The 27,033-nt window shown below is 57.1% G+C and overlaps 1 protein-coding gene across 3 annotated transcripts in view; it reads right to left on the bottom strand.

Annotated features, from left to right (window-relative positions):
- The window catches only part of SPSB1 (splA/ryanodine receptor domain and SOCS box containing 1), a 64,721-nt gene that overhangs the window by 32,720 nt on the left and 4,968 nt on the right, over positions 1-27,033 (bottom strand). Inside the window, exon 1 of one of the 3 annotated variants that reach the window (XM_059374971.1) lies at positions 12,904-13,070. The exons of the other annotated variants lie outside the window; for them this stretch is intronic. Coding sequence (XP_059230954.1) covers positions 12,904-13,024 — 121 coding nt within the window. The 5' untranslated portion in view covers positions 13,025-13,070. Of the gene's footprint in view, positions 1-12,903; positions 13,071-27,033 lie in introns of those variants that run through there. 3 annotated transcript variants of the gene reach the window in all.

Genomic DNA, 27,033 nt, shown 5'->3' with positions numbered 1-27,033 from the left:
GCCATCGACGGATGAATGGATAAAGAAGAGGTGGTCTATACATACAATGGAATACTACGCAGCCATCAACAAGAGTGAACTCTTGCCATTTGCAACGACGTGGATGGAACTAGAGGGTATTAGCGCTAAGTGAAGTAAGTCCATCAGAGAAAAACAATTATCAGACGATTTCACTCACAGGTAGAATTTAAGAAACAAACAAATGAACGTAGCGGAAAGGAAGGAAAACTAAAATGAGATGAAAATAGAGAGGGAGACAAGCCACAGGAAATAAACTGAGGGTTGCTGCACGGGAGGAGAAGATGGGGTAACGGGGTGACAGGCGTGGAGGAGGACGTGACAATGAGCGCTGCGTCTTATATGCAGCTGATAAGCCACCGAACTCTACCCCAGCACTAATGATACGTTATTAATTAACTACGTTAACTACATTGAATTTAAATAAAAAATAAAAATAAAAAACAAGGTAAAGCCCCACCAGTGACCCTGGAGGTATTTCCACGTGCATTTAGAGAGAAAGGCGATGGGGGATACAAAAGGCGATCGTCTTCATAAAATAATGTTGTCCCTAAAGATACGTGCATAGATATCACCGGGCAGGCAGGGAGCTAAGGAGGTCTTCGGGGTGCATTAACCTTCAATAAGGGTTATGTTACAGTAAGAACAGTGAGATGATAACAGATGTTGGAAAGGATGGGGAGGCTTGGAAGCCCTGTGCTGTCTCAGGGGGAACGTGATCGTGATGAAGCCGTCGTAGAAAACAGCAGGGCGTTTCCTCCAGAAAACTAAAAATAGATTTACCGGGAGACCCAGCCACTCCACTTCTGGTGATGTACCCAAAAGAGACGACAGCAGGTACTACCCGTGTTAACGGCAGCCTCGTTCGCAGAGCCAAAAAGTAGAAGCAACTAGAGCGTCCCTTGATGGATGGACGGGTGAGCGAGACGTGGGACACCCACCCAGCGGGGCACTATTCAGCCTTAAACGGGAAGGAAACCCCGTGACATGCCATAGCATGTAGGGCCCTTGAAGACATGATGCTAAGTGAAAAAAACAGTCATAAAAAGACGAGGACTTCAGGATTCCACTTACCCAAGGTTTCTTTCACGAGGAGTCGGATTCTTAGGGACAGAAAGGAGAGTGGCATGGGGGGGGGGGGGGTACATAACCGAGTACACTTACCATGATGAAAAATATGTAATTTTAAAAAAATGACTTTTTAAAATGCTGTTCTGTTTGAAAAAAAAAAAAAAAGTGTCAACAGGCACGAAGGATGCTGGGAGGGGGGACTGTGGCCACCGGCCACCGGGGCTTAGGACAGCGGGTTCTCACCTACCCCCTGCCCAAAGGGCAAACTTCCAACCTAAGCACAGGTCTTCCAGAAGAATCTGGTGGTACACTGGAAAGCAGCAGAGGCCCGTGGCTGGACACGGCCAGAGCGAGGGACCTCACAGGGACCTCACGGGGTCCCTCTCGACTGCGCTCTTCTCCCTCCTTCTCTCTGAGCTTCCCACGGGCTGATCCCAGTCAGAAGCCAGACGGAAAGGGAACCCTGTGAGGTGCTCCACTGGTGCCCCCAGGGCCGGGGGCAGCACGGGGCACGGCAGGGAGTGATCTGGAAGGGTGTGGAAGCCCCGACATAAGCCCAGAACTGTTTCTCTAAAGCAAAGTACAATACAGTAGAATATAGGGTGTCACCATTTCAGGGAAAAAGAGAAAAAGAGTGTATTACATGTAATATGTTGTCGTTATGTACTGTAACACATCACATGGCCCACACACGCACGGTCCCGTAAGCACAGCGGGTCTGGATGGACCCTCCCCAAGGAAATGACTCCATCTGATGCTCCATGGAGGGGACTGGGGTGTCTGTGGAACAGGAGTCGATGGGGGGAGACTTTTCACAATTGAATTATACCTTTGGAATTCTGCACCCTACAAACGGTTCAAAATGTTACAATTTTTGTTCATATGAAAAATCAGAAATAGGGGCAGCTGGGTGGCTCCGTTGGTTAAGCATCGGACTCTTGGTTTCAGCTCAGGTCATGATCTCATGGGCCGTGAGATCGAACCCGGCGTCGGGCTCCACGCTCGGCGGGAGCCTGCTTGGAGCGTCTCTCCCTCTGTCTCCCAACCCCGCCATACTCGCTCTTTCTCTCTCTCTCAAATAAATAAATAAATCTTTTTTAAAAAATGAGAAATAAAATAGAATTTTTAAAAGAAAAAGAAATCGGAATGGTGGCTGCCTGAGTCTGGTGTGTGTGTGTGTGTGTGTGTATGTGTGTGTGTGTGAAAGAGAGAGAGAGAGAGAGAGAGAGAGGGAACACTGTTGTTTAATGAGGACAGAGTTTCCGTTTTATAAGATGAAGTGTTCTAAAGACGGATGTTGGCAGTGGACATAAAACCCCATAAATGTGTGCAACACTACCGAACCGTACACTTAAAAGTGGTTAAGATGCGCTCCGTACTCGCAGGGTGTGTCCCCCAGAAATGCATATGTTGAAATCCTAACCCCCAATGTGAACCTATGAGGAGATCAGGCCTTTGGGAGGTGCTGAGGTCAAGAGGGCAGAACCCCGATGAATGGGGTTAGTGCTCTTCCAAGAAGAAAGCCTGGAGAGATGATCTCTCTCTCCACCAGGTGAGTACACAGTAAGACAGCTGCATGCCGGCCAGGAAGAGGGTCTTGCCGCACACCACACCTGCCAGCACCCTGACCTTGGACGTCCAGCCTCCGGAACCGTGAGACATGTCCAGTGGTTAAGCTCGCCGCCTGCAGTACTGTCTTACAGCAAGCCGAGACAACTAACACAGATGGTAAAGCTTATTACGCGGATTTCACTGCAATTCAAGAAAAAGAAGGCTGGAAAGACCAGCTCTGCGTTGCCATCAGTTTGGGGTGGGGACGAGAGGGACAAAAGGGAAGCGGGTCATAGGCAGACGCGAAATAATGCTCCCAGCGTGTCTGCCTGAAGATGCGAATGTGTGAGTCGCATCAGCCCGGCACGGTTGGGGTCAGAGGGCTCGTGCGGGGACCTCGGGATCGGGTGGTGCATGCTTCTTTGTATTTACACATCACGCATCACTCAGAGTCCCCACGATGCGTGCACACTGTAAGCAGGCACAGTAAAGGTATTTTCGTGGTGGAAAAAAGTTACATACAGAAAAGCACGAGGGTTGAGAGCACCGAACCCTGTATTTTTCCTGTGCAGAACTGACGACTACAAGCCATGCCGATTCAGATCGAGTCATGTCTCCTGGGAGCGCCTGGTGAAAAAAGCCCCAGCACCGTGCACAGGTCATCTCCTTCACACGCCACGTGTGGCATTCACCATGATATCCTTGCCCTAAAGCCGTCGGTGGCTCCATCCTCCCTCTAGGATCAAGTCCAGACTTCTAAGCTGGGCACCCCAGGCTGCTCCTACACGCATCTCAGCCCCCTTTGTCATGGAAAGGCTCACTCTACCCCTTTGCTCACTCCGACCAGCTCCTCCCGGCCCCACTGCCCTCCATTCGGCTCACACAACTGCCAATGTCAGGTCACCCTACTCACCGACCTGGGAGGCTGTCACTACAGAGCCAGGTGGCCCTCTGGAAGCCCCTGCAAGTTCCACATCACCTTGAATGACAACTAACTAACCAACTAACTAATCCGCCCACCCACCAACTGTAAGGTGCTGTCCCGTTCCTCTCCATGAACTTGTTAGTCTGGGAAGAAACCCTGGTGTATGCCCCACCCTAACTCAGACACCTAACAATTGTTCCACAACCTTCGGTGAGAAAGGACACCCTGCCTACACAGAACGGTGCTGTGAGACCCACGCAAACCGTCTGGTTTCTCTCTCTTGGCACAGACATGACCACCTGCCCGCTGGCCACTCCAAACCAGCTGTGTGTCACTCAGTGCAACTTTCCTCCCTAGACTCTGGAAAGCAGTCCGAGAGAAGGCTCCAAAAGCTTCATACCACCAAAGCTTCGAGAAGAAAATGTCTGTAGCATGACACCACCCACAGAACATTGCCCACAACCCTCTCATCCACACCCAAGCTCACTGTCATTCCAGCTGATTGTCCAAGGTCTCCCAGACTCCAGCACCGCCTTCTTGGTCGGCTGTGAGGTTCACCTTCCAGAAGATTCTCCATCCCACGGTTCCGTGCCCTCCTCATACATGCCGCCCACTACCCTGCTTCAGCACTCCTGAACATTCCATCACCCCCTGCCTACAAGTTCATTCCCCTCCTGCCCTCGCATGAAGTCCTCTGCCCGGGGAGCATGCCCTCCATCCACTCCAGATTTCACCTCTGTCCCCCTCTTTTGCCGTGTCTCCCCATCCAGGAACCGCTCAACAGGTGGCCACCAACCATGATGCAGCACAGAACCACCGTAGTACTTTCTCATGCCTTCGGGACTCTTTAAGCTTCCTGCCTGGGCTGCCTCCCTCATTGCCCTGCGTCCCCCGGGGAGTCTCTATAATCGGTCAGAGCGTCAGCCCAACTTTCTACCACGATCAGCGATCCCAGAAAACACAGGGTCCACGCTTACTAGCTTAACTAAGACACAGCAGTGATTCTCAACTGGGGTGATTTTACACACACACCCCCCCGCCAAGGGTACGTTAGGCCATACCTACAGACATTTTCAGTGGCTGTGACCTAGGGTAGAAGGTGTCTACCTTCTAGTGGTGTGTACCCTAAATTTCATCCAGAGCAAGGACAGCCCCTACATCAAAAAAAGATCCTGCTGGTAATGTCACCAGTGCCCCAACTGCAAAGCCAGACGGGAACGGATGCAGTGCGCTCCTGGACAAAACTGTCTTTGTGTCGCCGTGGACAAAAGGCCAACCTAGGACACCAGCATCTGGGACTCTATCAGGGCAAGGAGGGGGGCACCCCAACTCCGTGGCTCTCCTGAGCCAGGAGGGAAGTGACCGAGCAGAAACTCCATCCCAACACTGTCCCTAGCCCTCTGTGTCACTCTAAGTGAGACATTTCAACCACATTTCGACTGCCATGGGCCTTACGTTTCTGTTTCTTTGTGATTCTACCATGACCAGGGGCCCTACCTCCTCCCGCTGCCATGACTATCTGGTTTGAGAGGACCAGAACAAGAAAGTGCTGGAGTTGGGGGTGCTCTGCTATGTCGGGGAAAGGGGACATTGACCTGCCCCAGCTTAGCAAACTCTCTGTAGGGTCCACACCACCCCCCCAAGCCCATGCGTGCATCTGGCTGGAGCACTCATCTGTGACGGCAAGGTCAGGGGCTTGTTTTTTGGTGGGTGACAGCAGCTGGCTCTCAGCTGTGCTGGGCCCCATCCTCTTAATCCAGACCAGGGCTTGGCCAACGATGCCCCATGGGCCAGTCTGGACCACTGTCAGTTTTTGTCCATAAAGTTGTATCGGTACACAGCCATGCCCTTCTGTGGCCATACCATCTCCTGGCTGCTTTCCTGCTTGCTAGAAAGATCCCATGGTCCACAAAATCCAGAGATCCCATGGTCCACAAAATCCCTGAATATTTACTCTCCGGCTCTTAGAGTTCAATGACCCTTGGTCTAGACCTTAGGAAATGGTGTCTACCCTGGAAAAAATGGGCCAAACCTCTCCCCTCAAATTCCTCCAAGAGCCCGTCCCACCAGGCCCAGAGCCCCACATCCACGTGCCCAGGATGCGACATGATGCCCGAGCCCAGGGTGGGGCCAGGATGCTGCTATCCGTTGCGCCCCGCCTACCCACACCTTCCTTCCCCGGACCTCGGGGGTGTCTCCTGCCTTCACGAACCATAGCCCCGCACGTAGCACTACGTACCAGCCTTTTTTGGTCATGCACGGGATTAGCGAACTTTTCATTACGTATCCCCCAAAAGATACATTGTGCGTACATGATACTCACCTGTTTTTGTATCGAGAGATGACGTACATTATGAAACACACATCAAAAAAATAGAAATCAAACAGGAAGAGGTTAAAAAAAAAAAAATCAAACTACGAATTTCTTCCCCCACCCAGGCAGACCATCTCAGGAGAGTGCCCGGGAGGCCTCGGGTTCCCAGCATCAGGCGGCACCAGCAGGGGCTCGGGCCTCGAGGTCGGGCGGGGGGCTAGGCTTCTTCCCAGTTGGATCACAGGGCAATCATGCCACTGTCTACCCAGCCCTGAGCACCCGTCCCAGGGGAGCCCTGGGTTGGGAGAGGCTGGGGTCTCCGAACCCAGAAGCCTCCTGGCTGCAGGCAGGAAGCAGAGGATTAGGGACCGCACCCCCCGCCCCCACCCCCACCCCAGAGAAGGCGCCAGTTCCTCCTTCAACGGCAAACTCCGTGGCACATCCAGGGGGATTTTTGTGTTTTGACTCAGAGGCAATAAGTCTTTCAAATTAAGCCAACGCAGACCGAACTGCAGTAATGAGGAAAGCCCCTTGGACACAGCCAGCTCGGGGTTCGCGCCTCTGCCAGGCCGGGAAGGAAGAGGGCGGGGGCACGGGGGCGGGGAGCGACCTGTGGCTCCCTTCTGGGAGGTGTTTCCTCTGGCCCAGCAGCCTTGAGGGGTTCTCAGGCCTAACCCCTAGTTCCCACACTGGACCTCCAGCAGCCCCCGCTGTAGTCCTCCCAGGCCAGGCCACCCACCAGGGAAACACTGGGCCATAGGCAGTGACCCCAGGGGAGCTGCTCAAGGGGCACTTTGGGGTCCTGACCAGATGCCACCCACTAACCTTCTGTAGACACTTTAGGGGGCTCCAGGGGGTCCCACAGGGTCATCTGGTGGCCCCTTGGTGCAAGCTCAGACAAGTGACCTGAGCAACCCTGGGGGAGTGCTAGGACCAAACCCAGGCCTTCCCCAACAGGCCCGCGGGGTGACACCTCACTCCCCAAGAAATCTCAGGATACCAACGGCCCCACCGACCAAAGGCAGGGAAGGACAAACTCGGCCCCGCAGAGAACATTCTGTGTGACCTCTCCAATGCCAGGGGCTAGCCCAGCCACACCCCCGGGGACACACAGAATGCACTCTGACCTCAGGGACTCCTGACCCCTTGTAGCATCTTCTCTCTCCCAGGAGGAGTGAGGCAGACGCACGGACACAAACACATCTTCCCTCAAGGTTTCTGAAGCAAAAACATTCAGCCGCAGGGAGCTTAGTGCCAGTCCAGGAAGCAGAGCTGCCTAAGGGAAAAGGGGAGCCCGGCCTCACTGGACCACAGGCTGCTTTTCGAGAAACACACCAGCTCAACCGCCACAAACATCAGCCTGCGGCGAAGAGGGACGTGGAGGTCACGGCTCCCCAGTGCGGAAAGGGCCGTGAGGATGAGGATGCCGGGCTTCAAGTCTGCCACCCGAGTGGGTCTAGACGGCCTCCGAGGGACAGGAGCATGAGAGCCAGCACGAGGGCCCACCTCCGAGGAGGCGGGGGCAGGATGGGCCTCCCCTGCCCCCGGCCGTGCGCGGCGTCTGCCCCCGAGGTCCTGACCGCTCGTGTCCTCCCAGGTGGTCACCAGCCCGGCCCGGGCCCTGCACGGGACCCCTTCATGCACTCCTCTCCCTGTGCCGCTTCCCTGCTTGGAACCATCTGGAGGCGCCCATGAAACAGGTCATCGCAGCTAAGTTCGCTGAGCGGTCACGATGTACCAGGCACGGGGCCACCTCAGAAACAATGGTCAAACTCTCACGTGCCCTGGTTCTGACTACCTCTCTAGCCTCCTTCCCAATCCTTCCCTGCCACCAGCCTTGCCCACCAGACACAAATAACCACCCGCTGAAAACAAGCACGGGGTCCCTAACAAGTTGGGGTGGGGGTCTTCATGTTCCGGTGATGCAGCTTGATTCTGTCAAGGAGGGCTCCCCCTCCCCACCCCCTGCCCTGGGCCGGGGTAGGTCCTGCTCTACCCTAGGCTCTAGGGGTGGGCACCCGGGCTCAGGCGACTGTATCAGGACATCACCCACCCCTGTGACCGTGAGACCACTCAGAACCAGTCCTGGGACCTTGGCTTAAATACCTTCTGAGAACAAGGGCAAAAACAAAGAAGGCAGGTGCTTAAAGACCAAGAGGCACTAGCTGATGCTGAGGTTTGAGCCCCTGGATCCAGCCATGCCTGAAACCGCTTGACTTTCTAGCGGCTTCATCCAGTTCAGCAAACCAGCTTCTTTTTGCTTAAGGCTATTTGTACTGGGTTGTCTGTCCTTTGCAAATGGGAAAGTCCAAATGGACTCACAAGACAAGCTTTTTGAAGACTACTTTTTTGCTCATACTGTTTCTTCCACCCAAGCATCCTGGGGTTACCCGACTTCTTTTCATGGAGACTTTGAACAGACATGTTCCCTCTGGAAAGCCTTCTGGCCTCCTCCCCATGTCACATAGATGCCCCCACTCTGTGCCTCTCAGCACCTGTGTATTGTTTACATTCATTAACTGGTCTCTCGAACACGTGCTGAGCACCCGAGCCCTGCCCCTTGGTCGGCTCACTCCAGTGAGAGACACCGTGGCTGGTTTTCTTTCCTGCCTCCCCCTCCTTGAAGCAGGCACCAGGATGCTCTAGTACCCAGCCCAGAGCTTGGCACACAGCGGGCACCAAATAAATGTTTGCCGAAGGTGGAAGGAAAACCCTGCCTCAGAGCAGTGCACCTTATCCATCGACATGGTATATACAAGTGACAAGGCAGAAATCCAAGCCTGTCCAGGAGCAAACCCTACCAGGCCTACCTTCCATGCATCCAGACCACAGCCATCTTCCCCACCTCACTGGCCCCTCCTGGGCCTCAACACCAGTCTCCTCTGCCCAGACTCTCCAGTGGTTCCACTCACTGAAGAGTAGGTGTCTCCGAGTGGCCCGCAGGCCCCCACAGCCCAGCCCCGTGCACCCCCTCTCCCTTCTCCCCTTCCACACTCTGTCCTGCCTCCCTGGACTTCTGGCTGTTCCCAGCACATGCTAATAAGCCCCTATCTCTGGGTTTTTGCACGTCCTACACCCTCTGCATGGTACCAGGTGCACTGGCCCTGGATACCCGGATGGCTAGCCCCTCACTTCCACCAGACGTCTGCTCAAAGGTCGCGTCATCACAGAGGCCTTTCCCAGCTACTACTTTACATGGCAAACATTCTCTGCCCCCAGCACACCCATCCCTGGACCCCACTCAGCTCTTCCCCACAGCACTTTCTGATGACATTCTTGGTTATCTGCTTAAGATCTGCTCCCCACTGAGAACATCTGCTTCATAAAGGCAGGTGTCTTGTTTACCTCTATGTTCCAGGGCCTGGAACAGTCCCGGTACACAGTAGGTGCTCAATGAATACTTGTAGAATGAGTGAGCAGCTCTTTCCATTCCACAGTGCCACCGTCCACACTGCCAAGCTCCATGGAAATGCTACCTGCATGGACCGCTTCTGGAAGGTAGAGTCAGGCACCCCCCTCTATGTCCCCTATCTGCTCTAGAAACTTCCCCCAATGGATCTGCAGACTTTCTGCCTCCACTTGCCTTCCCGCCCCCTCATTCCTTGAGAACCCGGTTTCCAAACACGGCAAGAGCTCACCCCTAAACAGCCCAAACCATCCCTAGTGGGCAGGGCAGACGAGCCCAGACAGCAGGAGACAGTCTTGGCCCCTTTCCTCTCTGCCTGTGCCGTCTGCCCTTTGGTGGAAAACCCCGAGTCAGCAGTGGGAGCAGAAGCAGGGCTCCGTCAGCTGCCACACACTGAGCCCTGGGGTCCTAACTTCAAGGGTGCACACAAGCCCCCCATTCAGGGGCAGCAGCTGGGCTTCCAGATGGGACTCCCGCAGCCCCCCGCTGCCCGCCTGGCACAGACCCGCTCACAGGGCACCTCCCACGCCAGCCTTGTCCCTACCACCCGCCCCCACTCGGGTTTCCAAGAAAGAATGTGTCTGGTCTGGATCCGACAGTGCTGGCCCCGTGACACGGAGAACAGACTGATTGTCCCAAATGCGACCGTCTGGCCAGTGTCGGCTCCGAGAGGTCAGGGATCACAGGAGTTATCATCACAGCGGGCGGCGGCTCCCAGGCGGCACACCCGCTCCCGGGGAGAGGCTGGGTGCTGGGAGGCGCCGGCTACCCCCTCCTCCCCGCCGGCAGCCACACACAAAGTTCCCTTTATGGGAACACGGCGGGCTGGGCACTGGCAGCTTCAGCCACAGGGAAACCAGGTTTGGGTTTTCTCCGAGGGCACAACTAGGCCTTTGTCTTGACACTGCTGCATCCCCAGCCGTCTGGCCTCCCTGTCGGGGACACAGTGTCCGGACCCAAGCCCTTCCAAGCGGACCCTTCCGAGGCTGGGCCCAGAGACACCACAGAGGACGTCAAGGGACATGCCAACAGCACCGGACGCAACCCACGTTCCCCACCAAGACCTCGCTGAGGACCTACTATGCGGCGAGCTCGGGGTGGCGGGGGAGCCCGCCCCAGAGGAGGGCGGCAGGTGTGACCATGGCGCATCGGGAGGCAATGCGCTGACGTGAGGAAACGTGCGGCCCCACTGTGTGCCGGCGCAGAGCCCGCAGTGGGTCCACGTGGTGAAAAGACGCCAGTGCTTGCCCGCCCGAGCCCGTGCCAGCTGCATCTGACTCATCGACTCGCAGCTTGCTAAGAGAAGCACGAACGCAGTGGTCCTCCCCTGGGATTTGGTCCCCTATTTTGGCGCGCATCAAAGATACGCCCTAAAAAGCGTAGGAAGAAGAAAGAGAAAAAGCCGCCAGGAACCGTGACTGAATGCAGTAACCAGGGTGCCCCGAGCAGGGGTTCTGGAGCTGGATTTCAGGTGCCTTCCCCATGGCTGGTGTGCATCGAGCCTGCACGTGACCCCCTGCCCCTTGGGGTCTGTATCCTGGTTCTCCTTCCTACAGAAAAAGATCCCCCCGAACTTTCCACTGGCTACAGGGAGGAAGGAAGGGAAAAGGCACGTAGCCCGTGGCTCTGAGGCCCCAAGCGGCAGGGCCCTCCCACCTTGTGAGCATCACAGCGGACCCTAACGACTCACCCCCTCTCCGGACACCCAGCAGGAGCGTCAGTGACGAGGAGATGGCCTGGTTCCCTGGAGGCCGAGGAGCCCTAGGGATCTGCAAAAGCCACTTCCTCAGAATCTGCCCAGTGGGGCTCCAGGTGCCCAAAGACACAGGGGCAGTCAACTGTGAGAAGAAAACGGCTCCTGAGGGGAGGTAGGCCTCACGTTCTCCATCCTCCGCTGCGTGCACTTCTGGACGCCAAGACTAAAAGTTAAGCCCGAGTTCAGCCCTCCGTGGCAGACAGAGCTCCAGGCCCAGGTGAGGCGGCAACGCAGCCCAGCACGGCCCTCTGGGCATCAGGACACGAGGAGCGGGGACCTTTGGGGTCAGCCTTGGCACCCAGGCTACACGGGAACGTCTCCCAAGACTCACCATGACCTCCACCTGCAGGTCCCGAGGGACGGGCTCCCCCAGCCAGCCGGGGAGAGACAGAAAAACCCCAGGGATTTTTCGGAAGGAAGGTCCACTGCTGAGCGCCAGGCAGAGGGGCCGGAGGGCCAGAGAGGGGCCCGGTGGGGCCGCCCATCCGCCTCGGCTCCAGCCCAGCAGGAACTGGTCTGTTCTATCTAGACAGTCCGAGCCACCAGCCCAGCCGGGGCGCTTCGTGGAGAGGAAAAGTCTGATGCTCAGAGGGTCAGGACTGTGGATTTCCCCTTCCCAGCGTGGCCGAGGGGAGGAGGGGCCGCAGAACGCAGAGGTCCAGGGAGGCCAGAGCAGAGGTGGGGCGGGCCGGGGCGCCTTGCCCCCAGACATTTGCAGCCCCTCCACAGACAGCATCAAAGAGGGACAGCCAGACACAGTCACCACGGGGAAGGTCACATGTGGGTCAGTGCCAGCAGCACGGGAAGGGAGTGACCTCTTTCCAAGGCCCATTCAGGGACCTCCCTGCAAGCCTAGACGTCGGACGCAGCCGGACGACAAAGGAAAGGGAGGCTGGGGGGGGGGGCGGAGGTGTCTGGTGGTCCAATATGGCACTCCCCCCCATCCCAGGGGCCCCCACAGCTGCACCTCCACCCCTGCTGACTGTCGGAGTGGCCAGAGTGGGGCTGATCAGCTCAACAACTTGCCACCTTGCTCTGGTTCTTCTGGCCTTCTGGAATATTCTGCCAATTTTCAGCCTTCGTAGAACCAGAGGTGGTCCTGGCCTCCCCAGAATGTTGGCCCAGGAGCCCGTACACACACATCTCCCCAAGAATTACACCACCTCTCGTAGCTTTGAGGAACACTCGTCACTCTGGGCCTTATTCACAGACACCTGCTCTCAATCAACCATTAGTCAGGTCACCCTATGAACAGGGGAACAACCAACACTAATCCCCCCAAAACCAGTGAACATCAGAGATGGGTTCAATTCCCAGCTCTGACCCTTCCCCAGCGAAGACCTGAGATGTTCGGGTCCTCTGTTTCCCCATCTGCAAAATGAGGACAAGAACCGTATCTGTGTCCATAGGGGTGGCTTCAGGGTTAGGCGAGGCTGGCGCACATGCATCCCGGTGCCGGCTTTGTACTAAGTGCTCCTGAAAAGGAAGGCACAGAGACAGATCCAAGGCAAAGAAGGAGCTCCGGCCCTAGGGACTAAGTCCTGGGGATCGGAGTCATTACTAAAGGATGGGAGCTCAGGGGAGCAGGTGCTGGAAGCCCCTGCCCATTGCTAGTCCCAGGTGCGCGTTACCCAGGATGGCCTCTGCCTTTCTGCACAACAGACACGTCGCGGCTGCTCCCCGATTGGGTTAGAGGCTGCAGACCTTGCTGCTGATGCTCACGGCCCCTACCCCACTCTGCCCATGACCTGCCACCCGGGTTACCCCACCCCGCAGCTGAACGAACGTCCCCCATGAACTTGACCATGCCTCTGGCCAGTCCAATGCCCCCATTCTGCCTCTCATGACTCAGGATGACTCACGGTTCACATCGCTGAAATCAGGCTGGTCCTGGCATCCATGACATGGTCCGGTGACCCTCGGCAGCTTATTTAAAAAAAAAAATGGTGACCCTTTCTCTCCGTGGGTCTCAGAGGCGATCATGTACAGCACTGAGCTGCCGTGTCTGCCTCCCTCGCCACTGCCTACGCGGCCCCGGCGGAACTCTCACCCACATCTGGCTGAATAGTAAGTGTTCGGAGCTGCCCAGACACCTCCCCAGCAGGTACCAAGGTCAGGGCCTGCATACAAAGGTCACACAGGGTCTGCTCTCCCCCCAAGAACTCTCTCTGAGGCTTGGAGGCCACCCCGTGCCATCCCGGATACTTGGAATTCCACCGCACACATGCTTTCTTTGTAAAGAGCTCTGGCTTCCCGCTCCCTGTTCCACTAACCCAGAAACTTGACACTCAAAGCATCAGGCTAAGTCCTAGGAATGCAAATGCTTCAGGCCCAGCGCCTGGGATGCCTCTGCAGACTGAACTAGAAAGGTTTAAGGGCTTTTGTCACGTGTGGGGGGGGGGGGGGGTCGGAGGAGAAGGTTTGAGGGGGGACAGGACTATCTCCAACACCTATAAGCACACTGATGGCTTTTTCAGCCAAAGTGTGTCCCTTGTCCAGTCTAGGGAGTGGGTCAGAGACTCGGGGAGTCCGAGATATGTATGGAGCAGAGGCAAAGATGCTTGTTTAAAAAGGGGGAGAGGTTTCTCCACTGGCGTCTTGGGGGTGACCCCTCCCAGTCACACCAACCTTTCATGAAGCAGAACATCCCATAATTCCACCCCACCTCAACAGCCACAGGAGCAGGTATGGCCTCAAAACCTCCAGTGACATAATTGAAAACCCTCCTCCCCCCACCAAGGAAATAAAGAGACCCAGAGCCCTCCACGGGGGCACCTTCAAAAGGAAAGTCATGATCAGCAGGAGTGAGGTTCATTCGGCAAATTCCCACCGAGCCTCACAGTGTCCCAGCCACAGTGCTAGGACCAAGGGGTCTGCCCTGGCGGGTGTTTCAGCAACTCCCACCACATCTCTCAAGACCCCATGGTGCCTCCTGTCTTCCTCACAAGCCCCACACACAGGCACTGAGCAGGGAGACAGGCCCCAGCTCCTGTCACCAGGTGAACCATTTCTCCTGCTCCACTGCCTGAAACACAAGAGCAGAAGGGGGCTGGGTACAGGCTTCCTCTGAGTATCAAGGAATAAATCAGGAACCCTGAGCAAGTCCACTGTGGGTACAAGATGCCCCATCAATGGAGTGCTCTGGGACAATAAGATACAAAGGGGTTTCCTGGCTCTCTAGAACCTTCCAAGACCTGCTAAACAGGAAACAGGCACACCACATCTGTAAACGGCAGTGGGGAGGACCCGTGAGAGGGGCTTAAAGCCCACCAGGGGGAAGGAGGGAGGGAGGAGGTGTTGCAGGTAGACCCACAACATAGAGATGCCCCAGACACAATGGAGGTTAATTATCACCCTCGGGTCTGTTTTGTTTCTGCTCTGACCCCCTGCCTAAAACAATGGCTGGCACATAGCGGGTGCTCAGTAAATATTTGCAGAAGGGAGTTTCTGCTATGAAAATTTCAGAGGGAGGCAAAGAGAAACCAAAGTGGGGGGGGGGGGTAGGATGAGCCCAGAAAGAGCGAGAAAGAGACACCAGCTGGATATCTGGGATCCCTGGCAGGGGGCTCTGGCCCTGTCCTAAGCAGTATCTGCGTGCCACAACAGAAGTCACTTGACCCAGTGGGAACTGAGAGCACAGATTCCCCTTCACCTTTTGGAAAAGGAGAGTACCCTGCCTCTGACCCCAGGAGCAGGCAGGCAGGTGGCCAGCCCAGAGCCAGACCTAGCCAGGGTCCTCCCAGGAAGTCTAGGGCTGGAGGCTTGGGGACAGGCTTCCCACCCAAGGCCAACAGTTCAAGCAGCCGCAGGACCAGTGGGTATGGACTTTGGAGCGCTCTTCAAATGGGCTAACCTGTCTCTAACCACCAGGCTGGACATATTTTGAAGTCCCCCTCTCTATGAGAGGGGGCCCTATCCATGCCCCCCCCCCAAACCACGCCAGCCACACCTGGGTCTGGAAGGATCTCACGCCTCAAAGCCACACTAAACTCATCACCCCCTGCCACCCCAATCCAATTCCCCCCTGCCCTGTCGCCCCACGCCCCATGAGGCCTGGAGGCCAGGCAACCTCACCCAGCCTCTAACCCAAGATGGTCCCACCTCCTCCTCAACTCCCAGGGAGGGGTCACAGCCAGAGGGCCCCGGGGACTGTCTTCATCCCTCCTGCTGGCCTCTCCTTCTGTCTTTGCACTTCAAGGCTCCAGATAGGGGGTAGCGTGTGAGGTGAAGCCCTGATCTGGGTGGGGGGCAGGGGGGCATGTTCCACGGGCACGGTGAACGACATGAGGCCGGGCCTCTGCCCACCTCCTCTCTGGCCGGCCTGCTGGGTCCACACAGAGCTGCAGCCCGCATGCTGTTCCTGGGCTCCCCACACCACCCCCTCCCCCGGGGCTCCCACCTCTCTAGTCCCTGCCTACTCCTCAGGGCTTGCTACAGGACGACCCTCCCCAGATTGCGTTCCTGGGTTCCCTCCTGTTAGCTTTCCCTGCACCGGTCACACGGTGTTGTAATTACAGCTCAAGTGACCGTCCCCACCACGGACGGCAAACCCTCCGGGACAGGTGCCTGCCTCGTGCGGCTGCATCCCCAGCCCGCACCGAACGGGTAAGCCGCCGGACGGCTGCACGGGCCGGGGACCGACTGTCTGAATGAAGCAGGCAACTGGCCACGGCCCACACGACCCTCGTGGAGCCCCTGTGATGATTCCACAAGGTGAGCTCTCACGGGAGTGGAACGTGCGACTCAAAAAGGCTGACTGGTCTGGGATCCAGGCCAGAAGCCAGAGTCCAATCCTCGTGGTCTCTCCAGGACGCGGGGACCCCGAGAGCGGCAGCCGGAAGGGCCGTGCTCAGGAACAAAGGAACGTAGCAGGACCGCCCCGTGGGCCGCAGGTGTGGGATGCTGGCCTCCTTCCCGCCCCCGTCCCCCTTGTAGACAGGTGCTGTCTACGCCTCGGGCCGGGCAGCTGGAGAGGGACCGGAGCGGGGGTGGCAGAGCCATGGCTCTGCAGGGCAGCCGTGGCCCCGGTGCTCTCGCCTGCCTTCACCCCCACCCGCCCGCGGCCCCGGCCCACACCCCCTCCCCGGCCAGGCCGCAGGAAACACCACCCCTCCCTCCCCACACTGCAGCTTCCCAGAACACACGCCACGTCTCCCCAACCTGCCCGGAAAGGGAGTGAGCGCACCGGCTTCCTGTGGTCCCCACCTGGCTGTCAGGGGCCGAGCTTGGCCACCGCGCTTCCCCTGGCTCCTGGGGGACGCCCAGTCACCCCATCTCACCCAGCCTGGGCTCGCCAGGGCAGGCCCAGGGTACTGGGCAGTTCCAGAACAGCACGGGCTTAAAAACCCAACACAGGCAAGGACACGGAGGCAGGGCTCCCCTTTCGGTCTTGGCCCATGTCCGTGTGTCTGTCTATATGCCCCGCTGGGCAAACCAGGGCAGAGCCCGGCACACAGAGGCTTTTGGCCAACCTGTGGGGTGAAGGGAGTGCGGATGAAGAATGAGATACACCCATTCAAGAAGCCTCTGGAAGTGCAGCCCTGCGGCAGGCAGCCCCTCACCCCTCACCCCTCACCCTAGGAAGGCCATGAGTGTTGATTCTAGCTTCCACCCTGAATCCCAGACACATTACTTGGCCTCTGGGAGCCTCAGTTTCCACATCTATAAAAACAGATAAAACTACAAAAATAGGTTCCCAGATAAACTAAACATCCCAGAGTCCTTGATTTTGAGGATATTTATTAAGCACTTACGCCACACTGGGTACTCTCTGTGCTCCTAGCGGAGTGGCATATGGACAGCCTCTTCCACCAGTGACAGATCTTTCCCCTCCTTCTCTCCAGTTCTTACACATCCTAAGGTTCAGCGTCAACATCACTTCCTCCAGGAAGCCCTCCTAGATTTGCCTGCTAAGAGTAAACTCTGAATCCCAACTAAGTCCTCCAGAACTCCTCTCACCGCTCATTGCCTTTATGACCCTCTGCCTAGGATAATATTGTTGGAGAGTTAACTGTCGATTTGCCCTCTTCCCTTCCAGAGAGCACACTAGGCAAGTTCTCAAAGGCCAGGACTAAAGATTATAAATTCCAAGACACGTTCCCTCAGAGCAGGAAGGCACATGGGAGGGAAGGCCCCGTGCCACCTCAGGCCTTGAATCCCAGTTATGGGAAGGACAGCACCTAAGTTCACCCAAGTCAACGTCCCCATCCATGGGGTACTCTTACATCCCCATTTCACAGATGGGAAACTGAGGCCCAGATCACAGGGGCAGGTACCACAGCAGGACTCCAGCCACCTCCACCTGATTCCTGAGCCAGGCTCCTAACTGCTCCAGCTCCCACAGCCAGACTATACACAGCTTCCCAAGGTGGTTTCCTCCGGAGGAGAGACCCATGCCCCAGAGACCTCACACAGGGCTGCGTTGGTGCCCTGGGCCTGTGGAATGCATATGGGCTCCCAGATGCCCCAACAATCCCTGATCTCTTGGTGAAAAGCGACTGCCCTGAACCCCCAGGCATCCCCTTCACCAATCAGCCCCTTTGCAGTAACCTCCATCTCCAGCAGCTAAAGGGGTCACACCCAGGATTCTGCCCAAGGTTGACACAAACGCATGGCCAGTGCCCACGCCAAATCAGCAAGCTGATATTATCTGGTCAAGCCTCTGCGGGAAGACACACCCACGCCCGCCCACAGCACCCCTCCTTTGTCCCCTGGGGACCGCCTCTAACGTGCCCAGGCACAGCATGCTCCCCAACTCACCTGAAGCTGGGGGCAGGCCAGCTGGGGAGCGTCTCCTTCCAGGCCAGTTCCCCCTGGGGGGTGCCGCGAGCCCCACAGTGGGCGAGGCCCGCTGTCCCACCTGGCACCACGGCCCCCCACCTCCCCTGCCTGCAGGGCCGAGTGGGGAAGAGCACAGGGCCAGGGCACCTCCCTGACCGCCCGCACCTGGTCCCCCGCTTGTACATGACTAAGCAATTTCTCCCTCGGAGTCCGCCTGCCAAGTGGCCCTGCGGGCGGTGGAACCGCACCGGGCCGCCCCGGGGCCACACGCACTAAACCCATAATTGGCGAGTCCTCTTCTTGGGAAAGAAAACCCCCTCCATGTTTTGTTTTGTTTTGTTTTCCCCTTAAATGAAACAAATCCACCCACGTAGTTACTGGAAACTGAAGCATGTGAAACTGAACCGTTTGCAAAAGGAATTAGTCAGCAAGCTCGTGAGCAGCAGCGCAGTGGGTCCTGCAGTAGGTGGGGCCGCTGGGGCTCTCGAGGTTCCCATCCAGAGTTGGGGGGGGGGGGCGGAGCGGGCAAGGTCCCTCACGCTGCAGGGGATGCCCCGGCCAGGGCCGAACGTGAGGGCGGGTCTGCTCGCACCAGGTCCAAAAGGGTGAAACGCACTCCTTGCTCTGTGCCCGAACCCCACTTTGGGAAACTCGGCGATGAGAAGCCCTGGCTCAGGCGTCAGCTCCCACCCCATCCAGTCAGTTGAACCCCTGCGGGTCTCAGTTTCCTCATCTGTGCAGTGGGGGCAACAGAACCTACCAGGAGCACTGCCGGATCACAGAGACCATCTCGGTGAGGTGCTTCGGGTCATGCCGCCGACAGGCAGCAAGGCGGGGACTCTGCAGTAGGCAGGTGTCTTTTGCTGCGAGCTACGGTGGCGGAAGGACTGTTGCAGGGCTCGGTCTCTCTGGGTCCTGTCCTGCTTGCTGCAGGGCAATTGGCTGACTTGGTTTCCAGCCCTGCTGCCTTACCCAGGAGGCGGCCCTGGGGAGGTGGAGAGGGGCCAGGCCAGGCGCCCACAAGTCCAGTTCCAGATTCCTGAACCCTGAAGCTCCGTGACCCACTGGCCTCCGTGGCCTTGTCCTCCTCACCTGCACAGGGAAGGCTCAGACATTGTATGCTGTGCCATTTCTTTAAAAAACAAAAAACCCTCTACGTTTTCTGCCTACATTAAAACACAAAAAACGCCTGGATTCCTGGCTTCTCTTAGGGGGACAAAGAAATGGACACTTCAGTGCATTGGACCCCACTGTCCTGGGTAGGAGAGGCCACTCCTGGACAGAGGACAGACGTACTCTGCTTTGCCACAGTCCTGCCCCCTCCCTATAGCCTTCCACCTGACTCAGGTGTTGATGTTTCGTTTCTGCCTCTTTCCCGGCCCCTGGGGGCATCTGAGTTTGTGACCCAGTTTAAAACCCTAATTTTATGTAGGAGCACGACCTCAGCCACTTGTCAGTAGAAATATCCACAGGAAGTGTCCCTCGGGAAGGTAATTAAAGTCTGATGCTGCAGGCTGATTTTTCTTGGAGAAAAACAAGGTGATGTAGGAAGACCACTGCTCCAGCCTGGCCAAGGGGAGCTCGGGGATGAGATAGTAATGTTCTGAAATTCTTCTTTTTTTTTTTTTTCTTTTTTAAAATTGTATTTTTTTATTTGACAGAGAGAGAGAGATCACAACCAAGCAGAGAGGCAGGCAGAGAGAGGAGGAAGCAGGCTCCCTGCTGAGCAGAGAGCCTGATGCGGGGCTTGATCCCAGGACCCTGGGATCATGACCTGAGCCGAAGGCAGAGGCTTAACCCACTGAGCCACTCAGGCGCCCCTGTTCTGAAATTCTTTATGGGATTTAATAGACAATGAGCAGAACCAAGTGCTGGGGGTCCTGCCCTCACTTCCCTAATTTCTTCCCTCTCCTTTTGCTTATGAACCAAAAGAGGGCATCGCTCTGCATCTCCTCCCCGCTATAGGCATGCAGAAGGTGGGGGTGGGGGTCAAGGTGCTGGGGTGCGGGCCCCCTAGGAGGGCTGCATGCAGAACCGGAAGCCCCCGCCCAGCCCCCCCCCCCCCGCTCCCCCAGCTGGCCAGCTTGTTTTGTTTATTGGAGGGGCCAGGGGAGGTAGGATTGCATGGACACAGCCGGATCTAGTCACAGCCCAGCAGAGATGTTGAAATGTCAAGAGAACATTTGAGGGCATTTTCAAGTTGTCTTGGTCACTCCTGAAGGGGAAAACACAAGATTCAGGATCTCAGTACCTGCTAAGGGTTGGCCAGCAAGACACAGAGGGGACAGGCCAAGGGGAATGAGTTCTCACCTGGTCTGTGCTCTGGCACCTCTTTCCCCTGGGGACCCCTCCTGTGCCCTCCCCTTTGTCTGGCTAAGGCTTCTCTCCTCCAGAAAGCTCTCATCCCCTGGAGCGCTCCAGGCACACCCGTATCACATAATGTAACACCGTGTGGTGACCCAATGGCTCCTGCCTTTTGATCCCCTCCCATCCCAGATCAGGGGCTTCTACACACTCAGAGGCCTCGTGGGGGCGTGATTCAAGAGCACAGACAGGGGCTGCACCCAGCCTGACTTCTTGGCAGTGTGATCCCAGGCAAGGTATTTGACTTTTGGGTCAGTTTTCCCATCTGTAAAATGGGCATAACCAACTCCATTCACAGGGCTCTTGGGAACAGTACATAACTTGTACGGGAAGTGCCGAGCATGATTCCTGGCACATAGCGACGGCTCACTATAACAATGAGCAAATGGGTCTAAACCCAGGAGGAAAAGGTGGTCAGTGTGTACAGTCCACTGGGAAACACACACACAGCTTGGGTCCAGCTTTGGACAATCGGCACGCACTACTGCCAGTCACCCCTCCCCTTGATAACCTCTACACAGACCCAAACCCTTCCCCGGGCAGCCTTCAACAGGTGCTTTCTGGAACTGTGCCCATCAGGGAGATGACAGGGGAGAGCTTGAGGAGGTCCTTGAGGAGAGCAGCCCGTGAGCTGCTGACCCAAGAAACTTCAGGACGACACTGTCTCTACCGGTACAGGCGCTCGCAAGAGCCGCAACTGCAACCCCCACCCCCCACCTCCCGGCTCCCACCTGCAGATTGCGCTAGGGTAGGGAGAAGTCATGAACTCGGGGCTGGCGCTGCTGGCCACCCCACTGCACAGTCACTAGCAATCATCGGAGTGGACATTTACAATGGGTAAGCAGCATGGCGTGTGAATTGGATCTCAGTACGAATCCTGGATTAGCTCCTGCTGTATACACTCTGAGCCCCGAAGAGACAGCATCCCACTATAATAGCCAGCAAAGTCGGGTTCCACCTGCTTTGTCTTTTTAAAAATTCAGGCAAAACAAGGACATGAAGGCAAAAACTTGGCCATCGCAAGGGCCCCCGTATCTCAGTGATTGCTTATTCTCTGGCTTAAGGAGCGAAAACCAACTCCATTTTTCTACTTTGCCCAAACACAGCTCTTTTATCTGGTTCCCCATGGAGGCTCCAAACCCATTTCCAGAAGGAAAACAGAGGTCACATCCCTAACATCCAAAACATGGCAGATCAAGCCACAGCTCACACCCAACACCCAGCCAGTCAGGGCAGAACCATTCTGCCTGGCCCCGACATTGACCTTAATCTACTCCTGCCAGTTTATGCAAAATGTTTTGGGGGAAGGGCAGAGGCAGGAGGAGGAGACAGAAGACCACCCCCTAGTCTGCTTCTAGGACAGTGGCCCCCAAACATATATTCAGCAGTTTAATTTCCTCCAAGAGTTAAGTGTTGCACAGAACCCTACTCCCCACCAAAAAAAAAAAAAAAAAAAAAAAAAAGGATCAGAGTCAGACTGCTCTGGTTCAAGTGACCCATCTTCCCACTGGGGGCTGGAAGCCTAAGACTGCACAGAACCAGGGCCAGGTGATGTGGCATCCGAGTCCCGTCTGGCCGTTTCTGGGGCTTCACGTTTATTCCCTGAGCAGCGTCTTTCCAGACAGATGGGTGTCTCGTGCACAGTGCAGAGACACAGGGACTGTGGTAACGTCGCACTTGGTCATGGACACGTGGGGCTCATGAGACCCCCTTGCACGTGTTCCAAATCTTCCATTTAAAAAAATGCACAGAAACACAGACAGCAGAAAGCAGGGGTGGTGAGAACACCTGACAGAGGGAGGCAGCCCGTCTCCGTTCAGGACTCGGCTCAGACACGGTCCCCTGGGCCGGTGCTGTCTGGACCTCTCCCTCGGCGTAGGCACCGCGACAGCCTGGACAGCTCAGCCATTCAGCGAATGCTGGCTGAATGATGAGGGAATTTAAAGCAAACAAACAAACACCTTTATCCTGAGCTGTCTAGACACCCCCAAGTGTGACACAGTGGTGAGGAAGACAGGCTTGCTGGAACCCTGGGGGGTGGGTAGGTATGGGGGGGGGGGAGGGGGGATAAAACAGACAAAATACAAAACAGCTCAAATTTGGCCCAATAGATAGAACTGAAAGGGGCCGGGGGGGGGGGGGGGGACATCAGTATCTTTTCGAACACCACGTTTCTCCAGAGATGATGAAAGTTGGTTCAAAGAGACCCGGACATTTATAGATGATTTACGCATCATGAAACACATTCCACACTGCTGTTGCCCCTTAAGATGATTCTTTCAAGCTTCACAAATGCAAGGTGACCTTTCTCATTAGAGCTTCTTGAAATTGGAGCTTCTCGAAATCTCCAAGCTGCAAAGACCCTCGGACAAGTAAAAACCCTCACAGGTCTCCCCCTACCCCAAACTCCAGAGTAATTAAGCAAAGGTCTTCTGATTCCCAGATCTTCCGGATCTATCCCGGGGCTCGTCCCCCAGAAGTCCATGTAGGTGACCCCAAGAATGTGGCACAGGGCCCCTCATCCTGCCCCCAAAACAGCCATCCTCCGAATCCCGTGTTTTATGTCCAGGATCTCATGAGGCTCCCTGGGATCAACCTAGCCCACAGATCCCACCAATGTGGCCCGTGGCCCGTGTGGCCTTCCAAGGGTGGGAAATCAGCCCCGGCGGGTGCAGGGGAGCCTCCCCATGCTCTCATCCCAGGAGAGGTTGAGGTCACGGGTGCAGCACCACCCCGGCCAAAAACCCCAGCCTTGGTCAGACCTGCAGCCAAATGACCGATGGTTAATGATCTGCTGGGAGAGCCCCCCAGAGCGTCCAGGAAAAGGACCAGGGGCTTGATTTGGACTAAGAGGACCTGGCCAGAGTGTTCCATGAAGGAGGCAGAGGCAGGTGGAGACACACGTTCCTAGTTTATCAGTGCCTCCTCGCTTTTGGGGTGCCTGGGGCCAGGAAGGGACGCAAGGACACCTCCTATCCACACTTAGGCCTGGCATTCAAGGCCTCCCTGCTCCCCAGCAGCCTTCCCATGATCCTCCTCCTCCTTGGGGTCACTCTACCTCCCCGCCCCCAACATGAGACCCCGCCCCCCAGCTTAGCATGGAGGCTCTCTGGCCTGCCCAGCACACCTGACAGTGAGCTAGTGCTTCCTGCCCACACCTGTCATCTCCACCTGCTGCAACACGGACGCTCGAGGCCTCAGGCAGCTTCGCACGCCTCCGGCGTCAGGCCTGGTGCTAAGAAGGGCTAAATGAGCCCGGTGTGTGGAATCAGGCCAGCCTTCCATCAGCCACGCGGCCGTGTCCCCTCTTGCGACTCGGGAAAGGTCTCTGAGGCTCACTTCCCTCATCTGGAAAGGGGGGGACAAAGGACCCTCCTTTTTTGAAACCCATCGACAACAGCACGCACAGTGCCTCACATCCAGCAGGCGTCGCATCAAGGTCCAAGCTATTTCCGACTCGGAGCATACAGGAGTAGAGACAGCCTCACGGAAACAGTAGCCAGAGAATGGACTAGAAACGGCGGGGGGGGGGGGGGCAAGTTGTCAAGGGCTCCAACAACGAAAGAGCCAACATGCCCTGAAGTGTGACAGGTCGGGTCTTCTCCCGTGCTGGGGGGCAACCCAGCAGTGCTGCCTCTACAAACGGTCCCCCACCCCAGCCATGATGATGGCACTGTGACTCTGCAGGGACCGCCGAGGCAGGACCTGTGGCTGGGGTGCCGCTGACCCTGGCAAGGGTGGACACAGAGCAAGAAGCTCCATGAGTTACTGACCCCCAGCCCCAGAGCCGGTCCTGGGGGGACACGGGGGACACATGGGGACACATGGGGCCTTGCTGCTCTAGGTAGGGGGGTGGTGGCACCAAGCGGACCTGAGACGAGGTCATGCCACGTCTGAGGCCATGTCACGGGTTTGGGAATGAGAATTTTCCCTAAGAGCAGCATTGCTGTTGATGGGCTTCAAGACAGGCGTGGACCTCATCAGGTGTTTTTAAAAGATCACTGGAAAAAAAAGTTTAGAACAATGAGAAAGTCAGCAGGACAGCGGCTGGGTCTTGGGTGGGGATGGATGCAGAGAGGGAAGCAGGTGTTTACACGGCTCTAGGCGAGCGTTTCAGACCAGCCGTCTGAATGGAGCTGTCCCCACCTCCCAGGGGCCCCCAAGCGAGCCAGGAAGGGAAACCCAGCTTCTATTCAGGAAACACTGCAATCTTCCACGCCAAACGTAATTAGCCAGAAGCCAGACACAAAAGGTCCCAGAGTGGATGGTTCCATTTATAGGAAATGTCCGGAATAGGCAAATCCATAGAGACAGACGGCAGACCGGTGGCTGCCAGAGGCTGGGGGAGGGGCAGGCGCAGTGACCGCTAGCGGGCCCCAGGTTTCCGTCTGAGGGACGATCATGCAGGGAAGTAGGCAGAGGCGGCCGCATAGATTGTGAATGTTCTAGACACAACGGAACCACTCACTTCAGAATGGACTGCTGTAGGGAATATGGAATTCACCTCAATTAAAAAAAAAAAAAAAAGGAGTCAGTAGCACAGAGCGTGTTAAGAGGCCTCTCCACGGAGCCCCCAATCCCATTTCTGCTGGGGGTACTGTCGTATCCCCACAAACCGGGGCCCCTCTGACTCTCAGTGACTCCTCGCATCCAGGGTGTGGGCCGCGCCGACGGCTGGTCTAGCCTCTCAAGCCACTCGCTGCCGCTGCTCTCCTTCTTGGTGGCAGAGTTTGGTGGGTGTGGGTGCAGACCCGGGTGCAGACCACAGGGCCGGGCTCCCTGCTCCTCCCCTTCTGGCCTCCCCTTCCAAGCCTCTGTCTTCTCATCTGTAAAACGGGGCAGCACCGCACTCTGGACCTCACCGACAATATGAAGACCGACTGGGACCCGCCAGCCTCCGGGTGGTCACCGCTGTCACTGGGATCCCCAGCCTGAATTTCTGCGACCGGCCCCTCAAAGCTGCCTCTTCTCCACCTGAGCTCTGCACGTGCCCTTTGTCCTCCATTACGGCCAAACCACCCAGTCCGCCCTTCCAGGGTCCCGGCCCATCATCCTCCCCCCAGGTCCCCAAGACTCCATCCAGCTCCACCTCCCCTCTCTGGGCTGGAGGGCGAGGGGCCTCCCGCAGGAAGATGAGTTCTTCCCAGCCCCCCGCCCCCAGCTCTGCAGTGCCCAGAATGTTCTCCCTTGTCGGAACCGGGCTATTTATGGGGAACACGTGCTGGGCAAACTAGCGCAGGAAGCTGCGTCCACCACGAGGAGGCTATCTTGCCATAGGGACCCATGGCCGAGAGGGGAAAGATGACAGAGCCAAACATGTGGTCACCCCAGAGTCACCCCTCAGCCACTGCCTTGAGGAACCCACATCAGAGCTCACCCTCCCAGAGAGCATCCTGTGCCTCGGCCCCTCTCCCCACAGGCCGCCTCCCAGTGTCCTCTGGCCCCTCTGTTCTCCCTCAGCCCCCACCTGGCCACACGCCAGGCCATGCTCACCTCCCACACCCACCGCCCTTCCACCTGGACCGCCCACCGACCCCCCAGCCCCCCGTCAGCCTCTCCAGCACACCCTGGGAAGGTCATCACCAGAGTCTGGCCGGTCTCACCCGCTAGACGGAGAGGTCTCTAAGAGCGACACGCTTCCCCACCATCCTTTGTATCCTCAGCCCAGCAGACTGGCTGCATACTGTAGGTGCTCAATAAATGTGTGAATGGAAGAATAAATGACGAGCAGTCCAAAAACACCCAGGAGAGTTCTGGGGGAGTTCTGGTCTTCAAACTGTAAACTGGGCACTCGGGTTCTCAGACAGGCGGGTCTGTGGGGGGCGATGCCACCACCCACTAGCATGTCGTGGCCAGTGCTGGAGCGCGTCACCTCCCTAAGACCTCATGGCCACCCCACAAAGGGGCTGTCACCCTGAATGATCAGAGTGTCGGAGGCTCTGAGGGAAAGCCCGAGTCTGGGCTACCTGGACAGCAAAGGCTGGGGAGATTCAGGTCTCCCCAAGCCCCCTGCCCAGAAGCACCACCAGCCGTGCCCGCCCCCCATCCCCCAGTCCAGCAGGGCACTGGTCAGCCTCCCTGTGGTGTCTTGTGCAGGGGGAGTGTGTGTCTGGCTTGGGTTTCTGGGTGGAAGCTGGAGGCCCCACCGCCTGCCGCAGGAACGCCACATGAGCCAGGAGGCCAGGGAGGAGGGAGACGTGTGGAAATCAGGTTTTTAAAATTAAGTGAGACGAGTTTGCGTAGCATCGAGGTAGGAATGTGCTGGGCTGGTGAGCATGGGAATGAGGCAGGGTGGGGGCAGGAGGGCAAGGCTGGGGGGTCAGCGAGACATAGATGCAGGGGATGGAGGCTACCAGGGACATGAGGAGGCGGGTATGCGGGAGACCTCTAAGGACAGGGACGGGTGCTGGGGAGGTGGGGAGCAGAGAGAGGGCCGCGCTGGGAGGGCAGGACGCGGGCGACTGGTGCCGAGTATTCTCTAGGCAGGAAGGAGGGGTGATGGCCCCAAAGCAGCAGGGTCAGTGAGGAGCAGCAGTTGGGACAGTGACATCCAAGATCTCCTGGAAAGATCCAGAAGTGCTAGGGAAGTGAGGAAGTAGAGACCCTTTGTACTGAGCTGGGAGTGGGAGGCAGGCCGGCAGGCAGTGGCTGAAGGAGCTGCCCCCCTCTTGCCCCGAGGGCAGCTCTGGGGGCTGTGACCAAGGGGATCCAGAGCCCTGGGGCTCCCCCCGCCCCCCACACACCCTAGGCTCCCCAGGCCCCGTGAGCTCCCACAGGCAGCCTCACCTTGTGTCTGACCAGCAGGAAGGGGCAGCAGCCTGTGGGGCTGGGCTGGTTGCATCCAGGAG

Source organism: Mustela nigripes, chromosome 14 (genome assembly GCF_022355385.1).
Source record: "Mustela nigripes isolate SB6536 chromosome 14, MUSNIG.SB6536, whole genome shotgun sequence".
Lineage (NCBI taxonomy): Eukaryota > Metazoa > Chordata > Mammalia > Carnivora > Mustelidae > Mustela > Mustela nigripes.
Note: the sequence above shows the minus strand (reverse complement) of the source record. Positions and strands in the feature narration are given on the sequence as shown.